General features: G+C 42.1%; 1 protein-coding gene across 1 annotated transcript in view; it reads right to left on the bottom strand.

Annotated features, from left to right (window-relative positions):
• Window positions 1–20258, bottom strand: part of zbtb46 (zinc finger and BTB domain containing 46) — a 64260-nt gene that overhangs the window by 29115 nt on the left and 14887 nt on the right. The window contains exons 2-3 of the mRNA XM_073470061.1: window positions 13615–13838; window positions 12173–13100 (exon numbers count right to left, since the gene is read on the bottom strand). Coding sequence (XP_073326162.1) covers window positions 12173–13100; window positions 13615–13800 — 1114 coding nt within the window. The 5' untranslated portion in view covers window positions 13801–13838. The remainder of the gene's footprint in view (window positions 1–12172; window positions 13101–13614; window positions 13839–20258) is intronic.

Genomic DNA, 20258 nt, shown 5'->3' with positions numbered 1-20258 from the left:
GCCGTCAAGCGAACCCCAAGCGAGATCGCTTGAAAAGGTGGGCCCTGGTCCGCTTCCAAGCGAGCTCTGGTGCGGTTTGTTTGAGGTGTGAAAGCAGACAGATTTTTGATAATAGGTATGGGATTTTAGAATGATTTCGAAAGCTAAATTACAATTGTGAATTGTTCAGGAAGCGATCTTATTATCAATCTGTAGCCTATAAGCCCTGTATTTCAAGGTAACACGTACATTCTGCATATAAGCGTAGGTATTCCCCTGATTAATAAACCAAAAGCTATTAAAACTGCTTGTATCCTACTTGTCGTAGGCTGTACGTTCATTAAATCCATCAAAACATGTGTGACAGTAACCCCTCAGTACACATTACTGAACGACGGGCCTCCTTTCGTCCTGTCTCCACCTCTTACTCATCATTCATTATTCATACCATGAGATTAGCAGTCTAGTGATACTAATATGGTTATAATCAGTTATTTCTTTGTGAGCTCTTTGTGACTCCAGAGAACATAGCTCATACACACCTCAGAAGCATTAAAGTGGTGCATAAACTGCTGTGGAGTTTGTTCCCTCACGTAGGTCCTGTCAGTCTGTATAACTTCATATTCCTCCCCTTGCTTTGTTTATATAAACGTAGTGTGAACAGAAACCGAACCAGAATAAAATGCAACAATGCACGATTTCTTTCTCTCAGTCTGGACCAAATGTACCAAACTACAGGTGTGAAAACACCCTGAGGCTACAAGGCACAAGAAAGTTATATGTCCTGCTGCAAGAGGACACCGATCGCCACAGTTTATAGTAAACAAGCTCCTCTTGTGACAACTTGAGATCAGAGGTTCACAACCATTTTGGCTTGTGTTATGACCTGGCTCAAAACAAAAGGGAAACACACCAACAGGAATGTTTTATTAGATCAAATTTAATATAATTTGTATTTATTATTTAATATTAGAGGTCATCACAGCTTGTCACTACACAAGAAAGTTATTTGAATACTTGTGACAATTGTTTGGCTTCCAAACTGTAAACAAATATAGGCAAATAAATGCGACTAAATATGTAGCACACAGGTACCTAACTGACTCCATGGCAACATACTTCTCCCACAGCATTGTGGGAACCCTAGTTACAAACGCTGGATGCATGGTTATCCCAGAAATCAAATCAAGACAAAGAATAATGAGAGGGGTGACAAAGTCCATTTATATCAACTTTGTTCATGTTGCACTATCAATATTTGTTGACATTAGAGCAGAGGGGGGTGTTTCAGAGGGGAGGGGCGACAGTGTCAGACTTAAAATCGCTTGCTTGGACAAAGTGTCGAGCAACAGAGAACGGGAGAAAACACAAAATCCCTGCTGATTATTGTTGTGCTGTTTGTGAATGTTTTGTTTAAAAGAACAAATTATTTGGGCGAGCGAATTGAACTGATTCACTTCCTGAAAGGATCCGTTCATTAGTCAGTTGAGTTGCGCTCGCAGTCTGTTACGAGTGAATGTGAGAGGGATACACTCACTCATTGATTCGTGTCATGTGTTGTTGTCATTGAATGGGCTGTGTTCAAGACAGCAAATGCACATGCTGATCTTGCACTGCAATCCAGATATATGACATTATCCAGAGTGATATTGTACGCATAGGCTAACATTTAACCATACTGCGCACAGGAAGAGGCACAGTGCCGCACACATGACATTACTGTTTTGAAAAGAGGAGCATATTTGTAGTTTACAATGCATGGGGACACCTGCCTTGCATAATAAAAAAATAGGTGGCTGAGCTGAAGACTGTGTCAGGTCCTTTCACTGTGAGTGAACGCTGCATGTTCAGCACGTTCACTGAAGGTACTACACAGTGAGCGTGTGCCCTGAGTGAGACAGACACTGAATCACCAAAGCCCCTCCCTCTCCCCACCCCTCTTTTCACGTATCAAGCAGGAAGTAGTACCAAATATTTGATCTAATAATTAGGTGTTGCCAAAATATACATGCCGTACATACCAGGGTAGGCATTTGCTATAGCAGCTTTCAGTTTGCAAACTGTTACATACAACTATATTCTCAGCTCAATGGCCTCTCTTTCAGAAAGACCATTATGTGAACTAAAAGTTAAGCCGGGCTTCAGTGAGTGGGACTCCTCAGTCAGAGCTCCAGTCAAGCACTGCGAGGGAACGGTGCGCGTTCAGTACATTCAAGCCCACCCCTCTCCCTCTTGTTCCCTCTCATTAAGTCTAGAAGTAGGAAGTAGTACCAAATATTTTGTTTATATGTTCTGTACATGATAGGGCAGGACTGGCAGTTTATTGGGACCGATATTTCGCATTTTTCTGATTATCGGCATCAGTTTTTGGTTTTTTTGGTCAGATTGCCGATAAAATAAATTAATTTAAAAATGCCCTACTTTGGCTCTGATGCAGCATTCTTTGTCTGTAGTCACCACTTTGTGCTCTATCTTAATGTCCCACCTGCAACGATATCTGACTTGTTATGGGTCAAAGGTTATAGTCAATCAGCACTGAATTATCTGAACTGACAAAGTAATTAAAGTTATCAAATAAATGTGTAATGTGTAATGAGTTCATTTGAGTTAGTTACTGAAAAACAATAAAAAAATAATTTTGACATTATATTTTCATTTTTAAATGTATATCTGTTCCAAATATTGGTTTCCAGTCTCCTTGCTTACTCATAATTGGTATCTGTATCAGCCCTGAAAAAAAACACTGGTCAACCACAAAGTAGGGCTTTAGCTTTGTTTGCAAACGTTATTTTTATCAAACTAAATTCTCTGTTCTCAGTTGACTAGTTAGTGAGCTGAACTGAGCTGAGCCATGTTTCAGTTTACTGAGTGGGGCTATGCACTTTGGTGAACTTATCTTTTTTACTTGTCTGTTTTAATGAGCGGATTCTAGTCATTCGGTACACAAAAAACAGCTTATTTTCCCACCACGACTGCTGATAAATTCCCCACTTATCATTCAGACCCTCTAAGTGACTAACATATTATAGTTTAACGGCTGAATTACAGTGTTTGTGAGCGAGGCTTGTGATAATTGTTGATTTTTTAGACACAAACAATAGATGGAAATAAGCTAAACCACACAGTATTCCATCCTTGGTATGAAAGGAAAAGTGTTTTGAAAGTGAGCAGGGAAGTGAAGGGAAATGATCCAAAGCCCCTCAGGTATCGTCAAGATTGAAGCGAGCTTTACAGTGAATAAGTTTGTGTGTGATCTACAACCTCAAGCATTAATACATGTGTGCACAGACATGTGGGGTAAGTGACGGATTCAAAGCGTGCGTGTATGTTGATTTGTGAGGGTGGGGATTTAACTGTGGGGGTACTGCTGTGAATGTTCAACCACAAAAACCCCCTGACCCACCCACTCTGCACCGTGCCAACAGGACATCCTGTTCTGGATGCATTCTGGGTAGTTTAATTCTTAGACCTGAGCGATCAATGCCAAGAGATGTGTGTAGACCGTTTTTGAAGTGAAATGTAGGATTGTGCACACACTTTACAGAACATGTGCAGGTGTGATGAATGCATGTGTTTATATACTTGCGTGTAAGTTAGTGGGTGAGTGTGTACAGTACGTGTGTGGGCCGTGGCTGACTAGAACACACACATGGGCCCAACCCAGGTGCACTCGGGGTGGGATAAGCTAATCTTTAACCCCCACCACACACACACACACACACACACACACTCCTCCTCCTCCTCTTCTCCACCTAGCAATTCTTCTCCGGCCTGTTCCAGGGGCAGGAGGTGGAGAAGTGGGGGGTGCTGACGTTTTGGAAAAAAGCCACGGTTGGGAGTGGGGAGGGGGCAGCTTCCTGTCCAAAATGGCTCTCTTAAAGCCAGAGAATTATAAATAGAGCAGGTGTCAGTATTGAGAACTGAGAGAGAGAGGGAGAGAGAGTGCTGTGAGAGAAAAAGACAGACAGCATGAGTGTGAAAAATTGTGCGAATGTGTGTGTGGTGTGGTGCGATGGCGTGGTGGAGTAGGAGAAGGGGCTTTTAGCTGGTGGACTGCCCATAATGTCCAGCAGGATGTGAGGTCATATGACAAAGATGGCTGGTGGGTGGTGAGAAATGATTGGTTACCACAGTGATAATGGAACTTTTTTTTTTTCAATATAAATGTAGTGGGGACCGAGCAGGAGGCTGACATGAGACCGAAAGAGGAAAAAGGGGAAAGGAGAGTATTTTAGTCATCTGTCAAAAAATCCCAGAAGAACAAAAAAAAAGTGCACTCAACCCTCTACTGAGATACGAGGGGGAGATGAGTGTGAATATGTGTGGTGGCAGGGCACAAATAGGGGAAGGAGAGGATGGAGGGAGCAGGGGAAACTAAGGGGAGGTGGGGAGCATGCAGGCCACAAAAGTCAATAGGGTGGGAGGAAAGGGCTGAAATCATCTGTGCAGTCAGAGGACAAAGAGGGAGAGCAAAATAGGGGGCGGGGGGGGAGTCAAAGCGAGACACAGAGAGAGGCTTGGAGTACAAAGACAGCGAGAGACAGAAGTGATAATACACTGAGTGAGGATAGAGTGAGAAAGATGAACCAGAAAGACACGAGGAAATACAGGGGGAGAGGCCTCAACACGATGTCGTTATCTAACCCATGCCATGTCAAGCACCGAGCTGCGAAGAAAGGGGTTAAAAATTAAGTCAGCACCGTCTGAAATATTAAATCTATTTTGGTTTTTAATGAAGAAGGAGTGAATTAGGGAGGAAATATGAGAGTAGATTATAAAAACCGAGAGCGAGGAGGAGGGAGAGAAAAAGTGGAGAGGTGTTTGAGGGGTGAGAGGGTTGATATCTGTTCAGGTGTTTTAAATATTAAACCTATTTCAAGTTTAATGAAGTGCAAATACTATGGGGAGAGTCTTAACTGGAATACAGAGAGGAAGGGGGCGAAAGGGGGATCCGATTCATTATTTCAAGTGTTCACCTTTAGACTGCCGAGACTTGGGGAGACGAGCGCAGGGAGGGAGGGAAAAAAAAAGAGAGAAAGTTTGTGCGGAAGTGCAAACTAGAGGGCAGTTGTGCCAGCGCCTGTCTGCGGGCCCCAGGTGAGTCCAGGAGCTCCTGAGGATGATGGTCTGAACTCAAACAAGCCAAAACATGCAGCGCTAACTGCAGCGCTCCCGAGCTCGCAGGAATAAACAGGAAAAGGTTCTTCAGAAAAATGATTTCACTTTCTTTTTTTTTTTTCATGTGTGTGTCTCCGTGGGCATGTGTATGTGTGTCAGTGTGTGTGTGTGTGTGTGTATTAGTGGTTGAGGAGGGGAACTCTGAAGCCACAGAGAGGAGAGGAAGACAGTCAGATAAAGATGTTGGATTTCAAAAAAGATTCTCGATGTAATCAATGTGCAACAGCTAGAGGGAAATGGAAAGAACAGCCCACGTGTGATTGAACTCTTCACGTCTACATAATCAGATGCTCTAAGCTGTGTGCATGTGCTGTATGTGTGTGTGTGTGTGTGTGTGTATACATCACACCGGCCATGTACCGGATTGCCAAAATCCCCCAAGCTGCCACTAAAGGTCACCATTTGTGTGTGTGTGTGTTTTTAATACCAGCGAAAATAAAACCAAACAAAAAGTATTTCCAGTGCTGTTATTATGTGGGATAGAGATCAAGCTGGTGTTTGCCCCAAGTATAAAGGAAGTAGGAAAGAAATCAATTGTTCACTCATGTTTTCACTATAGCTTCTTCACAATCTATGAGTAGAGGTGTCACACGGCGAATGAGTTTTGCTTCCAACATGACACATCTTTCAAGGAGATGACACTTGAACAAAAGAAATAATAGCAATGAATATAAAAACAAAAGCTGACAATGTCACACGGTAAAAGGTAGGGCCTTTGTGAATCTGTATTTAATACAAACTCAATCAAGTGTTTCATGTGAATATTTCCTTACATGTTACTCTTTAAAAAAGACCTCTCCATGATGAGTCTGAAAGGAAGTGGAAGTCAAGTCAATTTTACTTATGTAGCCCAAAATCATAAATCACATTGCCTCAGGGGCTTTAAGACACCCTCCGTCCTGTGCAGTGCTGTAAAAAGTTACCCAAAATCATACTTGAGTAAATGTAAAAATATCACATTTAAATATTACTTTGGTGAAAGTGAAAGTCATACAAATCCATACGAACAGTATTTGAGATTAGTCTTAAAGCATCTAAGATTAAATGTACTTAAGTCTCGAAAATAAATTCTGACAATAAATGTACTTAATGTACTCCAGTAAAAGTAAATTATGCATATATTGACATGCATTTTTATACTGAATACTGAGTAATGTACTCAGTTACATTTCATCACTGGTCCTTAGACCCTTGATTTCAGTAGGGAACTATATTGAAATAGTGGGGCAGGATGTAGATACAGACAGCATGAAACTATGGGTGCAGTTTGCTAGTATTTTCCATGTCTGTTAAATGAACAAATTCATTGTTTAGTCAATAAAATGTGAGAAATTACTGAAAAAGTAGTGCAGCGCCCGTTCAAAATGTGCCTGTTTGTAAAGGGCCAGTTGCTTGGCCTCCAGTATTGCTGCTTGCAGATTTCTCAAAATCACTGACCTGCAGAGCCGGAAAGCCCCTGCAGTTGTAGACAGAGCAGTTCCTCACCCGCAGTTTTATAAAGATGCATACGCCACCAGCTTCTTCCTATCTTTTTTAAACTAACGCAGTGATAAACCAAATACACCACCAGTTTTATCCATTTTATTTTTTTCCAAAACATGAGCTATGCCTAAATTATTAATAATCATTATTATTGTTATTTCTGCTTCTTCGTTAAATGACATTTAGCTAACTGAATGTATGCCAATGACACACTAAAAAACTATAAAATCAGTTTGTGTATTAAAAATGTGAAATTTAGCTAACCACTATGTAAGTTTATCAAAATGTTACATACAGATGTCAAATAAGCAGATAAAACAGAGGATTAAGCCTAACCCTCTCTCTAAATTGCTCTGAGTTAATGTAGTCACCGACTGTAGTTGAAACTCACGCATGCGTAGGTCTGTAACTGTGGGTTTGGAACTGTTTCGCCTGGAACTGCGGGGACTCTGCAGCTCTGCAGGGTGATGTTTTTTGCTTGCAGTTTTCTCAACAAAAGCTCGTCCAAACGACTTCACACTCGACACTGCACTTTCTTGGGTCCTCGGCAGAACACCCACCAAGTGTGAAGTCAATCGGATGAACGGTTGTCGAGAAAATCGAAGGACAGACAAACTAACAGACAGAGATTCCTTCCATTTTAGTAAGATGATTATCTTAAGTTTCTTAAGCTTGCATTGTACAATCAACAGCCCCGAGGTAAATAATATTCCATTCACCATCAAACAAAACTGAATTTTTTTAAAAAAAAACTCCCCGTCCTTACAATTGAGAAGCTGGAACCATCAAATGATAATTTTGCTTGATAAATGATTAATCAATTAGTCAACATTGTTCATATAATTGTTCAACTCATTAATTAATCGGTTCGTTTCAGCATTACATGGATTACAAGAAGAGAGGCTGATATGAGGCATCAAAGAAGAACATACTGAATTATTTAAAAAAGCTTTATGTTTGATTTTCATAACACTCTGTCTTTGATTTGCAGATGCTTTTTAATCCAGGTCTGGAAGAAGCAGCGAGGGCCAAACTAAAAATAATTTCAGGTAATTATTTAAAGGTTTACGACATAAGCAGGAGAAGTAGAGACTATTTAAAACTCCCCTCCTCAGAAATTGTCACCTCCAATATAGTATTGTGCAGAAAAATTAACGCACGTGATCAGATCACTGCAGTGCGAGCTGTGATGATTTCTTTCTCCTAATTCAAGATTTCAAATATTTGTATCAGCAGACAAGGTGAGCGGAAGAAAGAGGGAGATCAAGCGTTAGAAAGAGAGAGAAAAGGAAGTTGAGCGCTCAGCGGCCTCAATAATGACATCAAGTGAACACGGCAGATGTTTGCAAGGGAAGGGGATCTAAAGAAAACAAATCCTAATTCCTGCAGCTGTTTATGTCAACACAGGCACACGGCATTTAAAAAAAAAAAAAGCTCTGCGCTAATACACTGAGCCTTTACACAGCCATATATTATCCTTATATTACAGAATAATCCAGCTAAAATCCCCAGTAAAGCAGCCACTGTGCTGTATGTAATATAAGTGTCTCTAATAATAAAGCATGAGCACCGATCACACATGAATGAGAGAGCGAGAGTGTGTCGAGGCACTTCTCATCAATAAAGAATGAGGCAATTAAGCTAATCTCAGACTGAAGGTGCCCTTTCTCCTTTATACCGACCATATTCCTTCATGGAAACTAACAACTGGATTTCATGAAACAACAGCCCTAACATATAAATACATATAAATACACACAAACACACTCACACGCATCTGTGAGGAACCTGACCGATATTTGATTAACAAGTTTTAAGAATCGGCCAAAATGTCCTCACAAAGCAGAAATGTCCTCACAAAGCAGTTACAAAAATGGGTCCACATAAAGATAGAAATACAGGAACACACACACATCAACAGACAGACAGACAGACACACACAGTTACACACGATTGTTCTCTCATCAAAAATGTCTCACTTTCTCACTTGTTGTGGCAGGAAACAAACAGGTGTAAACTAGTAACATTAATAACAGCTGCATGTTATTTAGGTGCGTCACATTCAGGGTCCTGACATTGAGCCTGCTGTATAACAGTCATTGCTTACCGGAACAGAGCCATCATTAGTTTCATTCATCATGCCTGTGGCTCAGAGTAACTGCTGTGAAAATGGTTCATTATTCGATCAACAGTAAATTAACTGATGATTTTTTATCATTGATAAATTGTTTTAGTCATTTAGCAATCGAACAGTGCTCGATTGGTCAAACTTTTTTTTGTTTAACAGCAATGAATTAATTACTTGGGATTACTTTGATGCATCTTATCACTTACAGATAAATCTGCCGTGGTATACATCATCAAAACAATGCAGTTTGAACCTGCTATTTGGAGAGATGATCTAACAAGCATATTGATATTTTTACAGTTTTATATATGTAAATTACATAAAAACGACAGAATGGATTTCCACGAAAGTCGGATGGAGGATTGGTTAACTTTTGGTGCAGATTTGTATAAAGAGATGGATCCAGGAATTTTTTCTTACTTTCATTAATATTGCAAAATAGTGTGTTTTTAGACATTTTCAGTAATTTCTCATAGAATAATGCATGCATTTTGATGAACTGGCATTAATGTGGTTGTATGTCTCAGTGCACCGGTTAAGTTGCTCTTCCTGAATTATTGCACTGAAAAACGGCCAGAACATTTTTTACATAACATTATCATGTCACAGTAAAGTTGACCTTTGACCTCTGAAACTTCATCATTATCATCATTAGACATATTTTATGTAAAATTCTGTCCTAATTTTCATATGAATTCTTGATTAGGCCAAAACATTTTTTATGAGGTCACAGTGACCTTAACCTTTTAAAACTAAATCTAATGAGTTCATCCTTGAGTCGAGTCAAATTTGAAGAAATTCCTTCAGCATTCGTGAGATATTGCATTCACATGAATGGCTATAGTTGGCACAGATGCATAAAAAAAAAAAAATCAGGCGTATTTTGGTGGCTGGTATCTATGAGTCAGTACAAAAGGAAACTGTTGGGTCTTTGGCGGAGGTATGCGCTCTACTGAGTGTAATTCTAGTTGTTATTACATTTACAGTTACATTATTTTTATGTTAGTTACGCTGAAAAGTTATGGTTTCATTTAGACAGAAGTTTTCTTCTCAGCGTCAAGCATAGCAAAAATCCAAATCGTGCCATTCCAAGTATGTGATAGTTCTTTTCTGTCTACCTTACCTACATTGCTGTGCTGTGCAATGTTGTAATTAGAAACTTTAAATGGAACTGTACATCACTTTCCATATACCCGTACATCTGAATCAGATCTTCTACTGCAGGTGAGAAAATCCAGACTTAAGGAGATTTAAGACTTAAGTAGACAATAAGCCCAGAGAGATTCTGTGTATTTTTGACTCTGACTTTGTCAAAACAAACAAACAAAAAACTCTTCACATTTAAGCCTTTTCATTGTTAGAACTTATGGACATCACAGAACAGCACTCCAATAAACAAAACATCACACCATCCCACGTACATCATCATTAAAACCTGTTCAGCAATCCCCCAAACTTCCGTTGAACACACAGAAACCACCTCCTGCAAACTAAATGAACACACAATAGTGAAACACATCCTGCCTGTCATACACTACCACTCTTACACGCCATATAAGCCCACTGGTAACATGATATTTTACTGCTAAATGGTAGGGTCAGCCCTCTGAAGGAGATCCGAACACCTGATAACCTCATGATGCCTCTCGTTTCCTCCTTCCCCCACTCTCTTCCACTGTGAGCCCAGTCCCAAAAACCCAGTTGAAAGCTGGGATAAATGGTTGTCTTTTGGCTAACACCAGGAGAGTCTACACCAACAGCAACACTAGACTTCCTCTAACCTTTAGGTGAGAAAACACCTCTCTCAGTAATGGCTGCTTCACCATAGCCAGACTAAAACCCTACCCTCTACCACAGCACAGAACCATGAAACTGGCCAGCGGGCTTAATAGTGGCATTTAGTTTGTGGGTGTGTGTGGGTAGGCATGCATGTGTGTGACTCTGAAGCTCAAGACAAGATGTACTTAGGCGCCGTAATAAGGTCTGACCGCAGGTCACAAAATCTGGGACTTAGGACACTTAGATCTAAGCAGACAAACCCTCATAAGCTCGTACGGATGCTCTCTTTCTTTTTTTTGCCTCTGTTTTTCTTCGCTCTCTCATTACCCCTCTCATCTGCCTCCCTCTCTCTCTCTTTTCCCTCCTCTTGCCCTTTCCAGAAGGTCCTTCCCTAAACCCCAGAGAGAGGGGGAGGAGCCTGGGATGGCGAGGACGCGCTGGTAATCCGTGCAGTGACCCAGGTCAATTCAATTATCCTGTTTTCTTTTGCTGCGCGACGCGTGTGCCCATTTCACAGCCAACTCCCTTAATGCGCCCAGGATTAGCTTCTCTTACTTTTAATGATCTACCTATCGACGCCTTGGGCCCACCAGTGCACACACACACAGAGACACACAAACACACACTCACACATACACACGCACACCGTTAAGTGTTTTTCATGTATTAGTTTTTAGTGTAAAGGAATTCGTGAAACAATTGAGAAAGCCCTAGGATCAGGAGAGGCTCTCTCAAAATAAACATGTGTGTGCTTGTGTGTGTTTGTGTTGTGCTTGCATTTGCATGTTTATGTGGGAGTGTGTGTTACATAAACTGCAGTAAGAAGAGGATTGTATTATCCATCTGCATTTACCCAGGCTTCACCTCACACCTCCAAGATTTGAGATAATCATCTTAGGCCTAACACGTTAGTGTCGAAGCTTGCTAATCTCAACCCGGAGGAGGAAAAGAGGATGTTTCATGCTAGTAAACTATGCGGATGGCTGACATGCATTGAAATATCCATGCAGGATTCAAAGTATTAAGTGCATAATGTACTGTAAAGCACCATGAAGACTGTGCTGAACTTGAGTTCAACAAAAATCAACAAAGCAGCTTGAATGCTTGCACGTCACTGCTGCCCTATCGGTTAGAAAATAAAAGAGAAGCACAGATAAATTAGATTCTACAGTAGTTAAGTGTTGAGACAACACTCTCATCTAATTATCTAACCTAATCTTATTATCTCACCAGTCATTTACTAATTACATGACTGGATAACTAACTAAGTGTCTGCCAACATTACCAAACTGCAGCAACTCTGGGAAAGGCTAAAGCCTCAGATTCATCAAATCAGCACCGCAAAGTCCTTTCCAAGAGAAGTGCAGGTCTGCTTTCTTTTGGCCTGTGTCCATCCTTCCAATATTGAGAGCAATTTCAAGTTAATTCCAGCTGTTGTTGTGACACTAAACTAATAACCTAACCATCAAATCCACTATAAAACAGTATTTGGACCCGACAATGCATGACTTGCTTTCATTATTACTGTGAGATGACCCAAATCTACTGCACTGTCAGTTTTGTCAGATAGAAATATGCAGTAACACTTTCTAAGAACACATTAAGATGCAGGCTTGAAAGCCTTACCTGGGATTTCCTGTCCGTTGTAGTTCCATCCAGCCACGGCCAGCATGGAGGGCAGAGGAGATCCAGGCCTACTGTCCCTGTCTCTCTCCCTGTCCCGCTCTCTGTCCCAGTTCCTCTCAGCCTGCTGGGTAATATGTCTGACCGTGTCCTTATTCTTCCTGTTCTTTCTCCGCCCTGACCCTGATAGGGGTTGCCAGGGTCCCTCTCCACCTCCCCCAGCGGCCCCTCCAGCCCCTTGTTCCCCCTGGCTCTGGGCTGCCCCCCTGGGAGTGTCTCGTGGATGAGAGGAGGAGGCGGGGGACACCTGTTCCTCTTTGACGGTGACAGGCCTGTAGTCATGCGGCCAGGCGGGCTGGGAGTCATGGCAGGCTTCCTCCTGGCTCTCATGGCTCTTGGGGGGTTCTTGGTCCTCCTTGCCATACGTGCTGCCTCCCTCGTGGCAGCTGGCGATGGCCGAGTCCCCAGAAGAGTTGGCCGGACTAGTGCGGCGTGCCAGCCAGGGGGAGGTGCTGCGACCAGACATGATGGAGGCCAGAGCTTCAGAAGCCATGCCCACTATACCTCCTCCTCCTCCTAAACCTGCTCCTGCAACACCTCCTGTTCCTGTTATACCTACTCCTCCTCCACCTCCTCCACCTCCACCTATGCCCGCAGCAGCAACAGCTCCCATCTCAAAGTCAGCCAGTTCGTCAGCCATCTCAGAGCGGATGCTGATGTCCAGTGCAGCCTTGATGAAGCTGTGGCAGGCCTGGACAATGTCTGTCATCTGCAGGTAGCTGGCGGCTGACATGACCTCGATCACGTTCTTACTGGTGAGGGCAAGGTGCGCAGAGTACATGAAGTCCAGGATGGCTTTGAAGCCTGTCGCTGTGACGATGTCCAGGTGAGTGACAGTAGTCTGGTGGTGAGGCTCTGCCCCTTTTTTAACCTGAGAAAGAAGAAGTAATATTTTCATTACATATCATACAATGTACAACATAGTGAAACTGGTACTCTGCATTTAACCTGTCTTGAGGGAGCAGTGAGAAGCCAACGCACAGCGCCTGGGGACCAACGTCAGATCGAAGCCAGTGCCTTGATCAAGACACTGACTGAAGAGTTAACCTAATGTACATGTTTTGATGGTGGGGGAAATTGGAGTAGCTGGAGGAAAGCCACACAAGCACAGGGAGAACATGCAAACTCCAAACAGAAAGGCTCCAGCTTGGACTGAGACCCAGGACCTTCTTGCTGTGAGGGAACAGTACTAACCACTGCGCTACCGAGCTAAAACAGCTTTCATATGAGTGTTTTCATATTCATTTTATCTCATGCGGGATAGAACAGTTTCATCACTTTATCAGCAGTAAAACACATAGTACCAAAACGACTATGATCTGAGAGAAAAACAAGTACTTAACAGACTCCCTTGACCCATCCTCCCAAGTGTAGCAGTCCCTTACCTGGCAGTAAAGAGTCTTGAAGTAGCGTGAGGAGCCCAGGAGGACGTTCTTATGGGCCTTGAAGATCTTTCCGTCCACGATGACACAGGCGTCGCAGAGGATGCCGTGCTGCCTCTGCTCATTGAGCTCTCTGAGGAGCTGACGGTAGTGAGAGGCGATCTCCATGTCCTCCTTCCTGTTGTTCATCTGTGTAGCTGAACAAAAGCCTCTCCTCCAAATGTCTGCTGGGAAACAAAAGAAGGCACGCAAGAAATTCACTTCAGATGTCACATCATGTAATATCAAAATTTTGTATGTCTTATCATGAAATTCACAGCATGGAAATTTGACTTCCAGCAGCAGTGTAGGAGCAATGTAATTTCAGCATTTCTATGAGAGAAAACAAGATCTCAGCTATTTCAGCTAGTCCATATATATGGCCATATTCAAACCCTTTGCTAAGGGGGGAAAAAAAGCAAATTTAGCTGAACCACTCCTTTAAAGACGAGCCAGCAGGGTAAGGATATCTCAGTAATGACTGTGACATAAAAAACAATGACATCAATAGAGCCCACATCTCAACTGCTGTAGTTTGATGTCTAAAAACAGCCCAGTAACAAATAGTCAAAAATCTCTGTGTTTTAAGCGTGTCTGACAGGTTCATTTGTGTGTGTGTGTGGGAGTGTGTGTGTGTGTGTGTGTGTGTGTGTGTGTGTAAGCTCATTAAAAATGTCAGTTAAAAAGCATAACACTTTCATAAAAACAGTTGAGAGGGAGAAAAACACCTCATTTAGTACAGACCACTTTACCATTAAATTTATCAATAAACACACTCTGAGTTCCTTGTTATTTTTGTTCCCATCTCGCCTTCGACTGTGAATATTCAATCAACTGTCTAGTTAAGAAGAAAATTCACTCTTGAACCTTCACCTCAGTGTTTCTGATCTTGCACAGTTCAGTCTAGGGTTGTGAACACAAAGTTTTTCTGAGAACTACAGAGAAAAAGAGTCTTAATGACAATTTGTGGAGCTGCTCAACTGTCAGTGGATGAAGATTCAACTTTTTTGTATTAATTGACAGGATTTATGGCAGTCTGACAGGAATGTTGGCATATTTTCTTGTCACTCTAACAAAATAAAAGACACAGAAAAGCTCAAATTAAAATTTTTACAATCCATTAGCTCATAAAGACTCTTCTGGCATTTGAGGTCACAAATATTGATCTAAGGTGTAACATGTTCTTTTCTTGAGCGTGGATAAAAACATTATCCCCTGTATTTTTTCTCCTGTGTACAGGTTAGATGACATAAAAGAGGCATTTTGAGCCCACGCAACAAAGGGGATGCAGGTGAAGGCCACAGAGAGACGAGAGCATGAGACAAAGGGAGATGGGTGCATCGCTATGTCGAACCATTCAACGAGGTGGCGGCAAACCAAAGAGAAACCACATAAGCCCGAGCAAACACAAATATACCCACACACAGAAGAAGAAGAAGAAGATGAGCACACACAGACACACATTCAGGCAGTGCATTAGCCAAAGCATTAGCAGCCGCCGCTCCCGCTCTCGTCTTGGTGAGGGCTAAATCGCGGGGACGCAGAGTGTTACCAAACGCAGCAGTGATTTGTTTTGGGAACGCCACAGCTGTCAGCTCTCATGGGCCATCCTGAGAGATGACAGCTCGGGTTGGCCAAGGTGACAGCAGCGTTTGCTCGGGGGCCGGCACACTTCAGGTCATGTTTAGCAAAGCTCTGCTCAACCTGATGGCTTGTAAGATCAGATAAATCCACAGTGTCTCCCACGTCCACTTGGACAAACACACCTCCTATGAACGGCAGCGGACGGGCGGATGGAGTGACGGTGACAACTGCTGAAGCCTCTCTTTCTCAATAAAGATAGGAAAAAAAAGTCGTGGGTCTAATCAATGCACTGCTTGCTCACAACCTTCACTTTGAGTGGCGTTTCTTTAAGTCAGAAATAAAGGACTGTGAGGAGGAAGAAACTTGGATGTGAATACAGAAAAACAGTGTCCCTCAGAGTCTCAAAAGGCAAGTTTTGACGCAATTGTTGTGTTTTTATCCTCCAGCTCTCACAGAAAAAATCTATTGCCGTTCTAACCTTGAGATATTCTTTCCTTACTGTGTTGCCCTGATGGAGGTATTGAGAGTATCCACCTCCCACCTCTGGAGACAAACCTCCTCTTTTCGCTCTTCTTCTCTCAGGGCCACTGGCACATTCAATTGTATAGCCCAGTCTATAAGATAGGCTCCCTCGAAGCGCCACACACACACACACAACGCAGAAGAAGTCATTTATACACTGAGAAATACCTCAATGCCCTGCTATTCCTCGTTTCTTTCCAGCCAATGTAGATGGTGAAATACAAGGTCACTGTACAGAAAAACGTCGGTCAGCCCCATTTGAAACATTAATCTATTGGAAGCTGAGAGGAATCATTGAAAGAAAGCTAGTGATCACAAATCAACAGCTGGAACAAGAATGCCATTGCTCAAGTGTTGCATGGGTCAGGGTCTTTCAGTTCTCCATTTCTATCTTTGTTACCATTTTTAAAGTTCTAAAATCAATGAGCGATGACAATGGGAAGCACTCGACTCAAGCAAACAAGAAACATGCTAATGACAAAAACTGAATAGGTGTCTTTAGAGAGAGAATTCAACCAAACTGCAGAGAGATATCAGCCTCCACTCCAATAATATGGAAGCAAATGGAATTTCTTTGCATTGAAAATGTATATTTAAGAGATTTAAGAACAAAATCTCTGTCTAGAAACAGCATTTTAATTACTCGAGGTAATCCAAAGAAAGTAGTTCCAAAGAAAATTCAAGGGATATCTTAAAAGTTGGACCAAAATGAAAATAGAAAAAATATCTCCTTTTTTTTTTAAAGGCGAAATGGCCCGATGCAGTGAAGCACGAACCTTAACAAATTTCTTTTTTGAGTTTTCGGAAATTCAACCCAACAAAAAAAGTGTGTGTGTGTTAATAAAGGAAGTCTGATAACTGGGACTATAACATTAATTAGAGCAACTTTTTATTCTGTGTGGTAATGCATGCACAAATACATAATGATATGTGGTACTGCACTCTGACACAAGAGGCCATGTTTCTATAAGGCAGCGCTCAAGTTCTGCGAGTGCAAATTCATGTGAATGCGGCGTGAACGTGTGGCTGGGATTGCACCCAAAGACGTGTTAAATGGTGCCTCAAATTTAACAAAAACAATGATCAGTGGAGGGAAAACAACAGCAAAGGACTGAGAGAGAGAGAGGGAGAGGGAGAGGTCTAATCAGATTTATTGCTTCAACAGACTCAGAGACATACTGAGTTAGTAGTTAGGCAGAGAAAAGGAACTTTAATGGAGTGCGCTTTGACCTCTAAACTCTCTGCTCGCCTAATTGGCTTGTTTAATTTCAGCATGTCCAAATCCCTCCAGTCAAAGACCCCTTTTCCAGAGGAGCCAATCCCAGCGCTACCCCTCATACAGTACATAAACACCCACATAAACCTCTCCAGTGTTCATCCTGGCTTTTCATTCCCTCAGAGAGCCACTCCATCTTTTCCCCCCACGAGCTTAGACCATCAACAGGACCAAAAGCCGCTCCCTCTACTGTGTGAGCACAGCCTTGATTTGCGGAACACTTTTTTTTTTTCTTTTTTACAAATATACACTTGACGCACGATGGGAAAGTAAGATAAAATGAACTTGTCACACAATCAAGTAAAGAGAGAGAGACTTTTGTGTCTCATCCAAAGCATTAGCAGTCTCACCAAGGCTACAGAAACTAAGGTTAAACTAAAAGCTTTTCATCTCTCCATGAAATTTCACAGAAAAAAAAAAAGCAAGGAAAAAGTCATCAGGAGGCAGGCTGACAGTCTGTGAGCGCTTATTTGTGGTCAGAGACGATTGTTTCAGTAAAGCATGCCACCAGAGCTCCGAGTCCCTGTCACCCTTCTGAGGCCAAATCAAAAGTGAATGTCCTCCTTAACTCCCCCCCACCATCCCTCACACCAAAAAAAACACACGATCAAAAGCCCCTTTCCCTTCATAGCACACACACACACACATATTCAGCCCCTGCTCCTAAATACACAAACACATGCAAGGACTAAAAACACACACACACACGCTCACATGCATAGCAGAGCCGTCATGGCATCACACCCGGTTTGTCCTGGTCACATCAAAGCAAAGTCACTTTAGGCCCCAGCCAGACGACTAAAGAGATGAGACGTGTGATGGAGTGAGAGAATGGGGCTTCCTCCTTCTTGTGTTTCTCTTAATGCGGCCTGTCGCTCCGAGCCACTTCTCTGCCTCCTTGACCGCACAGGACTGTGGGGAGACAGGGCGCAAGGTCCTTCTGGATCTAAGGCAGAGCGATACTTTGTTTCTTTACGAGGGGTTTAATGTAGACAGATTTACGCAGCAATATTCAGATGTCACACTGGATGAAGATGTTACAACCGGGGGAATTCTTTCACAGGGGGTGTTAATACATGATAGCACAACATATTTTAGCAAATAACACTCACGTGAAGCACACTTTTTCTCAGGTAAATCCCGTTTGTTGATTCACTCCTAATTAGCACTCTTGCAGGTACAGGTTTAAACCGGCTGCAAGTTCCTGCATGTGTGTGTTAGCACTATCTAAGCAGTTTTATATTTATTTTGAATTAAGGGATTTCCAGTTGGTCAGGGCAAATTATCATTTAGTGGCCAGTGTGCTGTTTGCAAAATTGCCACCCTCAGCTAATCACTCTGCATTCAAGTAACAGCCCTCTGCTCAACACATTTAACAGTTCTGCTCATTATTTGATAAAATGACTTTTGTGGGACGAGCGTGTCAAACTGAATGAACACGGAGTTTACAGAGCCTTAGAGTGTTTAAAAATAAAAACTCATACATGAAGAAAGAGAGAAAAATCAGATTGACAACATCTAAAAGAGAAACATGATGTGCAGACTGAATAAATACAAAAGCATGTGTGCATTTTTAGGAAATTTAAGATCATTAACACAATTTTTCTGTCTTTATATACACTAATCCATTTTCTTAACAAGAGGATGTGGAAAGGGTTCGCTTGTAGTAACAAAACATGGATATTTATCACCAGTTCGTCTCAGCTCTGTCAATGTTTTAACACCTTTCAGCTCATTGTTTTGGTTGTTGGCCTGCAACTGCACTATTTTGCTTCTCTCTCACTGATCTCATCAGTGATGGATTTGTTTTTTGTTTTTTTTTGGTTTTTTATGTTTTTGGTTTTCAGCATAATAATTTTGATACTGACTGTATGCTACCGGCCCCCGATAGCGACAAGCTAGTAAGTTAGTGGAGTGGAGCATTAAGCAGCTTATGAGCCAGGCATTTTCATCAGGAGTCAGTGGAGAACAAAAACGAGCTAAAAGGAGAGTGAATACTGGAGAGATGGCCGGTAGGCTTACCACTTCAGCCGGTGTTAGCGGTGTTAAGACGGTGGTGTGGGAGGGCAAACACAATTACATTACTTGGCCTCCGCCCCCACTGTCATTTTGTAAAGGTGGAATTTGTAAACTGCAGCAGCCGGGCCAGCAGCAGAGTAGTTGGAGTCACATTTCACTTGTATTGTGAGAGAGTAATGTACTGACAAGACCATGGCAGAGGTCAAAGTGAAAAGCAAATGACTATTTGGCAAAATGTTCAATGCTAACAGGGAACCTGATAATGTTAATGAGGGAAAAGTAAGTTAGCTAGCTACCTCACTGAGAAGTTGGACGAGCCTCGGAGGAGGATCTAACAGCTCCTTTTTGTTCCATTACAGGCCGGATACACTGGATGCCTGTTTGCTACGTGGTGGCTGCGTGCTGCTGCAGCATGGCTCCTGCCTGCCCTATCTGTTTACATGGAGTTTGATAGTTATTGATAAATATGATGACGTGATTTTCCTTTATCCAGCTGCAAGAGTGAGAAAGCTGGATAGGGAACAAGAAGGAAAGAAAGTGAAGGTTAAAGAAAGAGCACCTCACCTGTTGGGTGTGTTCTCTCCATGTCTGTGACATATTCTACACATACAGACATTAAAACTGTAGTGAAATGCTGGCATGATGTGGATGCGACAGGTCGTTTAAGGTCGAGAACCCTGTGCGTGCGTTTCGCAGTAGAAATAGGCGAGACCCGAATCTCTAGATAACGCAGCAGCCACGCTTGACGCGTGACAAGTGCTTCTCATGCATCCAGTGTGACAAACTGCAACTCTTGACTATCTTGAAAATTATTTTTGAAATTCACAACTCTCTCCCAACTGACTACTGTACAAAATTTTTCCCAAACTAAGGTGCCACGGGGTCCACTGAAAAAAGAGCTGTGACTTCGGCATTCTATGGAGATGATAATATGTGAATGTTATTTTCTAGAGATTGTGCCCAAAAAACAGTTAATGGAGGATTGAATGGATGTCTCTAACATGCTGAAAAAAACACTAATAGAAAAAACTTAACATCTGTCTTAACACTAATATTTTGTTGTACAGATGACACATATTAGGCTACAGGTTGTCAGTTGACTGTGCTGTTGTGCAGAGTTTGACTCATCTAAGCACGGCGTGCAACAGATCTCCAATCTTCATGTACCAACACATTTTTGGTTCATCTCGTTTCTACTTTTAAGGAC

Source organism: Pagrus major, chromosome 7, assembly GCF_040436345.1.
Source record: "Pagrus major chromosome 7, Pma_NU_1.0".
NCBI classification, from domain to species: Eukaryota; Metazoa; Chordata; class Actinopteri; order Spariformes; family Sparidae; genus Pagrus; species Pagrus major.
This window is presented reverse-complemented; position numbering and strand designations above follow the sequence as displayed.